The following is a 12,365-nucleotide window of genomic DNA, read 5'->3' as shown; positions in this document are numbered from 1 at the left end:
TTCACTAATTTTATATTTAGCCATAACAGAGCACGAAAAGAAGTGAGGGCAAGATTGAGATATGTAGGTACTAAATGTGTTTGGACATGGGTGGACCAGGAAAGGGGATTGTGATGTTTGGCTGCAAGACAGCCTATCTGATATTGGTTTCCATTGAAATAATCGAGATGCTGAGATTCTGTTTGGGAACTGCGCGGATTTGCAGTTTCCCCGACGTATGGTCTTTTAAAAAATGACGACAGAGCAGAATGTTATGCGGATAAAATCGATTCTTATTAAGGACATTAAGAATGTTTGTGGGACAGAACTGCGCTAAGACATGTCGCGTGCAATAATACTGCCAATATTTTAATAATACTGACAATATTATCTGTGTTATGTGGTGCGAGGGATCATACGTTCCCGTCTTCACACATCATGAATAATGTTAGTGTCGACTTTGCTTCTAGCGTCAAGAATTTATGCAAAAGGAATAATAATTATAAAACTTCCCAAGGGCAACGCTGCATAGCATTAAGCATTTCGAAGCCGCTGATCAGCATTTGACAACATTTCTGTCGGTTTTATGTACTTGAATATGATTTTCAAAACCCTTTGACTAAAGGTAATGTAAAGGAATGGTTAGTGAAGGATCACCCCCCCCCCCCTCACAATTTAGTAACGTCCCCACTGCGCATGTAGCCAGTGCAGACAGCGCTCCTCCATCTTGGGGGACAGTATCATCTACAAAATACCTTTTAACAAAATAATAACAATAGTGGCAGATGTGGCTAAGGCGCAGCGGGGAAGACTGACGGCGGCGCGGTGAGCTGGCAGGAGCTGTCTTGGCGACGGCGCCAGTGCTGCGAAGGGCTAGCGCTCGTCATCCAGCACAAGGCACAATCCGGGATCTCCAACGAAATCTACTTAAAATAAAATTACGCCGACATGCAGGGTAAGTAGAGACAATCGTAAATAAGTATATTGTTTCGAAATTCAGCCGCACAGAGGTGACTGCGCTCTGAGCAGTGAGAGGAGCTGTCCAAGGCGCCATAGCTCTTGCTGTTAAATAGGGTTGTGCTGGTCTTGGTCCCCATAGATTGCAGGCGGTGGTGGGACAGTATTGTGCTGTCTCACTCCCCACAGACTGCAGGCTGGGACAGTGTTGTGATGGTTCCAGTCCCCACGGACTGCGGGCAGCCCTGGGACAGTGTTCTGCTGGTCTCAGTCCCCACAGACTGCGGGCAGTCCTGGGACAGTGTTCTGCTGGTCTCACTCCCCACAGACTGCGGGCAGTCCTGGGACAGTGTTCTGCTGGTCTCACTCCCCACAGACAGCAGGCAGCCCTGGGACAGCGTTGTGCTGGTCTCAGTTCCCACGGATTGCGGACAGCGCTGGGACAGTGTTCTGCTGGTCTCACTCCCCACAGACTGCGGGCAGTCCTGGGATAGTGTCTTGCTGGTCTCACTCCCCACAGACAACAGGCAGCCCTGGGACAGTATTGTGATGGTCTCAGTCCCCACAGACTGCAGATTGGAAAGCGATCGTGTTGTGCAGGAACTACCCCCGGGACTATGACAGGATGAGGTTTAATATTTGGAGTTTTTGTTTAATGTATATAATATTTGAAAGGATGCAGTTACATTTATCCGCAGTATTAAATATAATCTATGTCTCTTTAGCAAAACAACTTCATATTTACATGTCCAGCAGCAGCAGATTTTCTCTTTTTCATATTTACATGTGTTTATCATTCCGAATCTGTAATGATTTATTCAGAACTTATATTTGGTGGGTTGAAATCTTTGAAAATCCGAACAGAAATGTGTGCTCATAAATTTTCAATAATCTCAACACCAGCCACCTACGAGCCACTGAGTGGACGTGGGGCCATGAGACATCCATTCTCATCTGCGTTATTCTGATTATAACAGTTACACACACACACACACATACACACACACACACACACACACACACACACACACACACACACACACACACACACACACACACACACACACACACACACACACACACACACACACATCCATAGGACGGCCAATTAGCCTTACAAACCAGAGGTATTTGGGATGTGAGAGGAAATACCCAGGGTTAAAGAAAGAAGGTGCAAACTCCACATGATCAACACTAAAGGTTAAAGGTTAAACGGGGGTCAGTGGTGTTGCTAGGTAGCAGTTTCACCAGTGGCACCATCTTGAAGATGCAGGGCCAGTGTTTAGTAATGGTGAAATGTTGTACAGCCCTTTGGCCCACTGCACCATGCCTATCTATACTAATCCTACTTGCTTGCATTAGTTCCCTCTTATCCTTGTTCATTCCATTACCTGTCAGGACGCCTCTTAATGTTGTTACTATTCCTCTCTCAGGATGCGAATAAGTGATAGCAATACAGATCTACTGTGCGAGGCTTAATATTGACTCTGGCGTTGAAGTATTGTTCTTGTTACCCATTCTCTGATTTGGGCACCTAAACACGTATGATGAAGTGTATTTAGTTTTATTACTATTTTGTCACTTGTGAAATAGAGTTTGTAGAATAATTTGACATTTGCTGACAATTTTCCTATTCCAGATTAGCTTTGTGTGGGAGAGAGCAGTCATTTTGAGAATGGAGCTGATCAAGGCGTTCCTTCTCTTTGTCATCTTCTGCTTTGGTATTGAACGGAGTTTGTCCGGTGAAGCAACCACAAAGAAAGGAAAGGGAAAGAAGAAGCAGTATCCCTGTCCATCGTATGTTATTCCTTTTATTTCATGATGTATTAAAATGTAAACTTGTGAATTTGAACATGTTTTCCAAAGAAAATAGATTGTGGTTATGTCTTTCATAGTGTAGACAGATCTGCCATATAATGAGAAAAAAGAATGGCAAAAATACTGGCCAATCACAAAGCCATGTTGTTTTACTAATTACTGTGCACTCACTTGCTTGTAGATCCATCTTAGCACCCGAGTGGTATGAATTCTTAGCCAAGCTCAGCAACAATAAAACAAACTCAAAAGTTTAATCCCTTGATATTGCCCAATGCTTTTGCATGAGGTAATACAGATATTCAAGAAAATGTTATAGCTCCCCTTTAAAGGGAGTTATAAATGGCAAAGCAAACATCTTCATTCTGGCATGTCTTTCCCACCTTGATAAATATGGCAGCCATAACAGCCAACATTTTTGTAGTCAGTAAAATAATTTCATACCCGTTAGAAGCATAGTTTGGAATCAAGCTCAAACAGAATACAATGTAGGATACGATAATATAGATTTTACAAATTTCATTTCCTGATTTCTTTTTTCCCACCTAGCACACAGTTTGGTCATTTCTACATTTCTTGGTAGATGAAAAATTTATTTTGTCTTACTAAATACAATGTTCAAAATCCTGATATGTATCATTGAGAGTTGAAATTCAATGGGGGATTGCAGCTCCTTAATATTTAACCCAATAATCAGCCACAGCTAAATTTATTTTATATTTCTGTCATATCAGAGATTATTCCTTGGGTAAAATAACCCCAGCTAGACAGAAATCTTGGAATCGTGTTGTTTCAAATGCAACGTTCTTCAATACAATGGCTAGATTCTGCCTATTGTTGGGATATGTGCCTATCATTTGTACTTTTGAATTTCTTACCTGTGTAATCTTTTTCATCCTTGAATATATAACCATTATAATAATATTACTACTGATTGAGATAGCGCATAAGATTGTAGAACTACAGACTGCTGGAAAGTTATTCTTTATTTTAAAATGATGGAGAATTAGGGGTAGAGATGCTTCTTTACTCTGCTGATCCAGAACTTTACAGTCAGTGGAGTGTTTTTGAAATGTAATCGCCGTGATCAAGTAAAAAATGCAGCAGCGAGTGTGTGTGCTGATGGTAAAATCCCCCCGTGAAGTGATAATGATAAAAAAATACAGCATGCTTGATTGATAATCATTGAGGGATAAATGATACTGGTGAGATTCCATGTTCTACTTTGCTATAGTATTACTGGATCTTTTAAATACACACTGGATAGCAAAGTTTGATTTAACATTTCATTTGAAAAAATTGCACTTCAGGAATTTCCCCAGGTTGTGCTTCGGACAATGCAGTGGGACTTCTGAAAGTTTGAGGTGGGCTGTGCTGTTAGTTTTATTTGTCTTAACACTAAAGTCCCTGTGGATAGAAGAATATGTACAGAATCCTTTATCAAAATTGCCATGCTATTTTAAAATGATTACATAGCTATTATCAGTGTTCTTCTTTGATTATGGATCCTTGTCAATTTAAGCAACAGTTACAACTTTGTGAAGCTATGCCTGTATAATATTCCGAGATCATCACTGGATATGCAACATAAAAATGGATGCCTGATGTTGAATTTCTTAGGTTTCCAGCTCATTATAGCTCTAACAATATGGAGTGCTTTCTCTTTGAGACATATGTAGTAACCCCAGACTAGGATTCTGAGTTGGTTGGCAGGATCTAGTCAATTCTGTCTTCAACTATACTATGCATAGAAATTACAGTACACCATGGTGAGATGGTATTATATCTAGCATGAAACTGGCTCTATTGATATTTTTTGTGCCTAACACTGTTGTTTTGTGTGCTGCAACTACAGAATAACCAAATTCAGATTCTTCAATAGTTTCTCCAAACTTGGACAGGCTTTCCCGTGTGTGTGTAAAAGGTCTTTTAACTCCTCCTCTTGTACCATTCAGGGGCCCGAGCTTTTCTTTGTACTTTCAATTTAACCTACTGTGTTCCTGTCCCATGAAGCAGTCTTATCCACACTTGAAAGGTTAGTGGTTGTGATTGGTGATAATCAGGCACCAATCAGGTGATTGCTTTGTGGAACACCTCCATTCATGCCAGTGTGAAAGAAAGCTTTGGTAAAGTTTCATTTCCCTTGTACATTCTATTCCAATAATGACCTGTCCCTCCCCAACTTCCTACAGAGTGCTATTGAATCTGAATGAGTATGTATGCCACAGTTGTCATCAACTTTATCGAGAACTGTGTGGATGAGTGTGTGCCTTTGAGAACATACCAGACATATCCAAATCAAAAGCCGTGGATGAACCAGGAGAATTGTAGCTGCTGAGGGTTAGGTTTGTGGTATTCAAGGCTGGTGATCCAGAACTATACAAGAAGTCCAGGTGTGACCAACGGAAGGCTGTTTTAAGGGCAAGAAAACAATTCCAAATGATATTAGAGACAGAATCAGATGCAGCATCCGGTGACCCTGTGATCTCTGTCTCAGAGGCTGATGTCAAAACATCTTCCAAGAGTGAACCTTTGCAAGGCTTCAGGACCTGATTGTGATGAAGTGCTTTGAGAGGTTGGTCATGGCAGGAACCAACTAACGCCTAAGCAAAGACTTGATCCCTCAGCAGTTTACGAATCTCCTGGTTCATCCACAGCTTTTAGTTTGGTTATGTACGGTATGTTTTCGAATGAACACACTCATCCACACAGGTCATGAAGAAGTTGGTGATAACTGTGGCGTAATCATTCCAATTTGAAGATGACATTTCTCATAAATAAGGTGTTGTTGCCCGCAGAACTATTGCTCACTAGATGTTTCTTGTTTTTCTGCACCTTTTTCTGTAAACTCTCGACTGTTGTATGTGGGAATCCCAGGATATCATCAGTTTCTGAGATACTGTATTGTTGGTCTGGTACCAACAATTATTCCATGGTCACTTAGTTCACATTTCTTCCATATTCTGATGTTTGGTCTGAACAACAACTGAACCTCTTGACTATGAATACATGATTTTATGCATTCAGCTGCTACAATATAATTGGCTGATTAGAAATTTGCATTAATGAGCAATAATAAAGAGGTCTGTGAGTGGAAATTAATGATGATATGATCTGTAACTTATCCATAGTGTTAATAACATCTCCGCACTGACAAGCAACACAGGTAGACCTCAAAGATGTATGTTTATCCCACTGCACTCTTCTCTCTGGTCATTACTGCATGGGTAAGCATAGTTCAAATGAAATCTATAAGTTCACTGATAACACCACTATTGTTGGTAAAATCTCAGATGGTGATGAGGAGGCATACTGGAATGAGAGATCGGCCGGTTGAGTGATGTCATAACAACCTCCTACTCAATGTCAACAAAACCAAGGAATTGATTGTGGACTTTAGGAAGGGGAAGTCAGGAGAACACACACTGCATTGAGGGGTCAGCAGTGGGAAGAGCGAGCAGCTTCGTTCCTAAGTGTCAACATCTCAGAGGTTCTAACCTGGGCCTAACACATCGACACAATCATAAAGAAAGCACAGCAGCGGCTTTATTTCATTAGGAATTTGAGGGGATTCGGTGTGTAACCAAGGACTCTTAGACTTCTATAGGTGTACAATGGAGAGCAATCTAACTGGTTGCATCCCAGCCTGGTATAGAGGCACTAATATACAGGATCACAAGGTTGTAGGCACAGCCAGCAGCACTGCAGACACAACTTTCTCCATCACTGAGGACATCTTCAACAGGCAGAATCAGGAAAGCAGCATCCATACTAAGGACCCTCATCATCCAGGGTATGTCCTCTTCTCATTACCCTCCGAGCGTGGTGAGGATGGTTGACTGTCTGAATGGAAGTAAGTCTGGTAGCAGTATGATTGAGCCTGAGGAGAGGTTGTTGGAAGAAGGGAGAACAGCTAGGTGTCACTGTGTTCCAATATGGTCCAAGTGTGGAGCAAGAGACATTGAAACGGTTCGCTAGTTCACAGACTTTAATGAGTTAGAGGGAAAAGTAATCAATAAACGCTAGGCCAAACAGGGCTGTTAACTAAAACTCTCAAATGGAAAACGAAGCCCAACACTGCGGCTGAAAGGAATAACTAAATACAAAATGAATACCGCTAGTCTTCAGTCAGTTGACTCGACAGTCCAATTTCCCAGGCAAGGCCGAATGCAAGCAGGCAGCGAAACATTGCTGCGCTTTGCTCAAGTTGCAACGAGCACTACGACTGTAACGTAAGAGAAAGCAACACAGTTTTCCTAAGAACAGAGAAGTGAGAAGTTGGCTCGATGCATATACTGATAGCGTGCACAAAGGATTGCTGGAAAGTTCAATAGTGTGAACCAAGGTCAGCAAAGGTAGATGGACCATAAGAAGTAGGAGAGAATTACTGTCATCACCACCTTCCAACCAGCTTTGGCCAGCTCCTCTCTCAGTCTTCTGTAGCTCTGTTTAACCATTGCAATACCTGTATATTTGATTTTGGCTTCTCCCTCTCAAACTGCAGAGTGAATTCTATCATATGATTATTGCTTCTAAGGGTTCCTTTAATTTAAGTGCCTTAGATCTGGTTCATAACACAACACTCAATCCAGAATTGCATTTTCCCTAGTAGGCTAAACCAGAAGCTGCTCTAAAAAGCCATCTCATAGGTATTCTATAAATTCTTCCTCTTGAGATCCAGCACCAACTATCTGCTTATTGAAATCCCCATTGTAACATTGTCCTTTTTATATGCCTTTTCCATCTCCCTCTGGCTACTGTTTGGAGGCCTGTATGTATATAACTCACACCAGGATCTTTTTTATCCTTGCAGTTTCAATTCTACCCACAAAGATTCTACATTTACGGATCCTGTGTCAGTTCTTTCTGAGGTTTTTTCCCAACAAAGCAACTCCAGCTGCCCACCTGCCTGGAAATGTGATATTCCCAGGCGTAAATTTAGGATGAGGAATCCATTAATGAAGAACCTTAGAGTGAAATTGTTTTGAAAATAAGGAGAGTTTAGAGTGCTGATTATATGAGTGCTTTGAAGTAGACAAAATGAAGCAAATATTGCAGTGCAATAGCAGTGTGGCAGTACCTATGGATAGTCTTTGGACGCTAAGTGGAATGGAGAGGTTTCAGGGCTTCAAGAGTGCCAGAATTTGCAACATAGAGAAGATGACCTAGAGTAACAGTCCTTAATGAGCAATTTGAGTCAAGGGAAATGAGAATCTAAGAGCAAGGCAAAGAAACAAACCATGTGGATGTTGCAGCTGTGGTGGACGAGACTTTGTAGTCCTTGGAAGAAGGTATGCTGTCTATGGGCTTCCGCTATTTATCCTGTAGTCAGATAGCCTGAACAGATTTAGATTACCTTGGGTTTCTTCACAGACCTGTGTTGCTCTGTGGAGTTGATTTAAAGGAGTTTGAAGATCTTATACATGATGTTACTTGGAGTATTGTGTGCAGTTTTGGGCTCTTTATTTTAGAAAGGATATACTGACATTGGAGAGGGTTCAGATAAGATTCATGAGAATAATTCCAGGAATGAAAGGGTTACCGTATGAGAAACGTCTGGTAGCTTTTGGGCCGTATTCCCTGGAGTTCAGGAGAATGAGGGGGAGGATCTCATAGAAATATTCCGAATGTTAAAAGGCCTGAACAGATTAGTTATGGCAAAGTTATTTCTCATGGTAGGGGAGTCTAGGATAAGAGGACATGACCAGGATTGAAGGACGTCAATTTAGAACAGAGATGCAGAGAAATTACCTTAGTCAGAGAGTGGTAAATCTGTGGAATTTGTTGCCACGTGCGGCTGTGGAGGCCAAGTCATTGGGTGCATTTAAGGCAGAGATAGATAGGTTCTTGATTAGCCAGGGCATCAGAGGGTATGGGGGGGAAGGCAGGGGAGTTGGGATGACTGGAAGAATTGGATCAGCCATGATTGAATGGCGAAGTAGACTTGCTGGGCAGAATGGCCTACTTCTGCTCTATATCTTATGGTCTTATGTTACCTCAGGCCTGGAAATGTTAACATTGGTTGTGCAAAATCAAGTGCGAGGACAAGGGCACTGAAGTGGGAGTGGCAATATGAAACAGAGCACATGTGAAGAAAAATGTATTTAGAGATACAGCACAGTAACAGACCTTACTGGCCAAAAACGCTTGCGTCGCCAATTATATTCACACAACCAATTAACCTGTATGCTTTTTTGAATGTGGAGGAAACGAGAGCACTTGGAGGAAACCCATGTAGCCATGAGTGAGAACCTACAATCTTCTTGTATACAGCGGTAGATTTGAACTTGGGGTCGCTGGTGCTGCTATAGCAATACACTAACCACTACACTACCATGTGGACCATACTACTGTGCCTCCCCTTTTCCTAGTAATTCCAATTTATTTATGTTAGAAATTGCTAGGCTTGTGATGCTTGTGAAAATTTTGGATAAATCATAATTACTATTACTGTTGTATTTAATAGGTTCATTGGTCAGTGTTAAATTTGGGTTTTACAATTCATTTAGGTCTGTTTAACCATGACTGTAATGCTTTTGCACAGAATGTGAGGTTTTTCTAACGTGTAATATGAAGCCTGTTAGACATATTAATTAGTGGATCTATTGATACCAAGAATGCATACTGCTACATTGTTAGATTTAGATTATAATGATTGGGTTGTAGTTGAGAGGATTAAAAACAAATAGATATATGTTTAACTAAATTTATGAGTTTACCATCTATATACACATTGTAAACAATTATGAACTTGTATAATTTTATATTTCATATACATGAAATAATTTAAAATATGTGGATATTGTTGCTTTGTGATTATTATCCTTTTTGAAATGAAAACAGTGTGGTGTTTGGGATATATGTACCTTTCCAAACTGTATGTACGTTAAAATTCTGATATTCAGGCACCTCGGGACCTTGGAGGTGCTAGGCTGGCTGATTCTCTGGATTGCTGGTTGATATTTCTGCAAAATACATCATCACTCATTGAATTCACTTTTTAAAATAATGTTACATAGCACAATTATACATTTTCCAGTGAACCAGGTGAGTTGAAAGGGAATTTGAGAGCCAGATTCCTACTGAGTGGAAAGGGAATCCAGCAAACGTTACTTTGTGAGTCAGATGCCAAACTATTGGGATTTTAAATAGATAGTGGATAATCACAGTTTTGCTGTATTGGTACTGTATTGTATTGTGGTGTGAGTTATTGAGTCAACTTTATTGCCATATGCACAAATACGTGTACGTATAGCTGCAATGAAGAACTTATTTGTAACAGTAGTACAGGCACATACATTCAGAAGAAAAAGATAAATTATAAAAATTGGACAAGAAAGAACACAATTAGCACAAAACCCCCAAATTTCATTGTAGTGTAAAATCGTCATGGTGTTATTGTGCTGAGGTTGTGATTAGGACTGAATGGGTGAAGGGAGGTAGCAGTTCTTGAGGCTGGTGGGGTGAGACTAGAGGCTTCTGTATTTCCTGCCCAGTGGTAGCTGTGAGAAGATGGCATGGTCCAGATAGTGGGGTGATTTGATGATAGATTTTGCTTTTTGTAAGTAGAACCTCATGTTGATAATTTTGACATTGGGAAGGAACATGTCCATGATGTATTGAAGTGAGCGCATTTCCCCCCTGAAAATTCTTATATTCTTGTGCATTTGAATTACTATACCAGACCTAGACACAACTAGTCAGGATATTTTCAAAATTACATCGGTAGAATTTCGTTAGTGTTTGTTGATATGCTGAATCTCTTTCACCTTCTAAGAAAGTACAGATGCTGGTGCATCTTCCTTATGATTAGATGCAATCTATGTACTGGTTCAAAGGCAGGTCAGACAATATTTTAATGCCCTGGTTTAAAGCTGCTGACCCTCTCCACTGCCGATCCACCAATGTGAACTGGTGCATGATTGCTCTCCTTCCTCTTCCTTCCATCAAATGATGTGTTCTTTAGCTTAACTGGCATTCATTGAGAGGTTGTTGTTAAGGCACTGCCCATTGCATCCTGTCTCACTGCTGTAAACTGACTCAGTGTCATCCATGGTTTGATTGTTTTTATCAGCTAGTTTTGTTAGATATGTTGTTTTCTTTATTGAAGGTATGAATTATATGTTAAAAAGCTTACTTGGCTTAACTAAATGTCAATGTTGGAGAACCTACACAAGGAACATAATCATTGGACTATATGAAAGTAAACAGAAGTATAGGAGTTATCTTCAATGACTAGAATTCTTCTGTGTGGCTATGAAGCGAATGGCCTTTTTCATACTGAGGATTTGCCAGAGACCTTTGTCCATGTGTTATAAATCTGTATCACATAACTAAATCCCTTCTGCCTCAGTGACGCTCTGCTAATAAAAGCAGGGAAAAAATAGAAATACTCAGCAGGTCAGTTGGTATTTGTGCAGAGAGAAACAGAATTAATGGTTCTTCAGAACTGGGAACACCTTAAGTTGTAAAAGGTAGAGAAGAACCAAGGTGTATGATAGGTGTGGAGGCAAGGAGAGATCAAACGGCAGAAGTACTGGTGGTGTTGGTTAAATGAAAAAGAAAATAACTTCTGATTCAGAGGAACAATCCTCCCTGCACACAGCCTATCAAATCTTGTAACAATTTTCTAAGTTTCAAAGAGATCTATCTTATTTTCTCCCAATTCTAAAGGGAACGCTGTCAGTATACTCATTCTCCTTATGGCAGACCGGTTTAGTGAATCATTCTAAGGCTCCCTCAATGACAAGTACACCCTGCAGCACATAATGCTCTAAGTGTGCTCTCAAGCAGGCAGCATACAATTACAACCAGACTTCTCTACTCCTACAATTAAACCCTCTTGTTATAAAAACTGACATACCACTTTCTCCCTTTTCTTCTGTTGCACCTGCATGTTGGGCTACAGTAACTGTGTACAAGCATTTCCAGTTACCACTGAAAAATAACAATTTCTCGTCATGTAACAAATAGTCTTGTTTTAGTTTTAAGTTCACCAAAGTGGATAGACTTACATTTTTCTACATTATATTCTGTCTGTTTGAGTCATACAGTCAAACAGTATATAAATAAGTCCTTTCTCTGACTGAGGCAACATCAAAGGTGGAGAGGGTCAGCAACTTTAAATTCTTTGGTTTTATTATTTCAGAGGACCTGTCCTGGGACCAGCACGTAAGTGCAATTATAAAGATTCTACTTCCTTAGGAGTTTATGAAGATTTGGCATGACATCTAAATCTTTGACAAACTTCTATAGATGTGTGGTGGAGAATATAATGACTGGCTGCATTACAACCTGGTATGGAAACACCAATGCCCTTGAGTGGAAAATCCTACAAAATGTGGATACGGCCTAGTCCACCACAAAAAAAGCCCTCCCTTCCTCAGAGCACATCTACTCAAAATGCTGTCATAGGAAAGCAGCATCCATCATCATGATCCCACACCATCCAATACATGCTCTTTTCTTGCTGCTGCAATCAGGAAGAAGGTGCAGGAGCCTCATGACTCTCACGCATCAGATTCAGGAACAGTTATTACCCCTCAATCATCAGGCTCTTGAACCAAAGGAGATAACTTATCACCCCACCCCCTGTGATTGAACTGTTCCCACTA

General features: G+C 40.6%; 1 protein-coding gene across 2 annotated transcripts in view; it reads left to right on the top strand.

Annotated features, from left to right (window-relative positions):
• Window positions 1-508: 508 nt before the first annotated feature.
• Window positions 509-12,365, top strand: part of glrbb (glycine receptor, beta b) — a 127,656-nt gene continuing 115,799 nt past the window's right edge. The window contains exons 1-2 of one of the 2 annotated variants that reach the window (XM_073043024.1): window positions 509-934; window positions 2,576-2,733. In XM_073043024.1, coding sequence (XP_072899125.1) covers window positions 2,612-2,733 — 122 coding nt within the window. In that variant the 5' untranslated portion in view covers window positions 509-934; window positions 2,576-2,611. Of the gene's footprint in view, window positions 935-2,575; window positions 2,734-12,365 lie in introns of those variants that run through there. The other variant, XM_073043027.1, reaches the window with a different exon arrangement.

This window comes from Hemitrygon akajei, chromosome 4, assembly GCF_048418815.1.
Source record: "Hemitrygon akajei chromosome 4, sHemAka1.3, whole genome shotgun sequence".
Taxonomy (NCBI): Eukaryota; Metazoa; Chordata; class Chondrichthyes; order Myliobatiformes; family Dasyatidae; genus Hemitrygon; species Hemitrygon akajei.
This window is presented reverse-complemented; position numbering and strand designations above follow the sequence as displayed.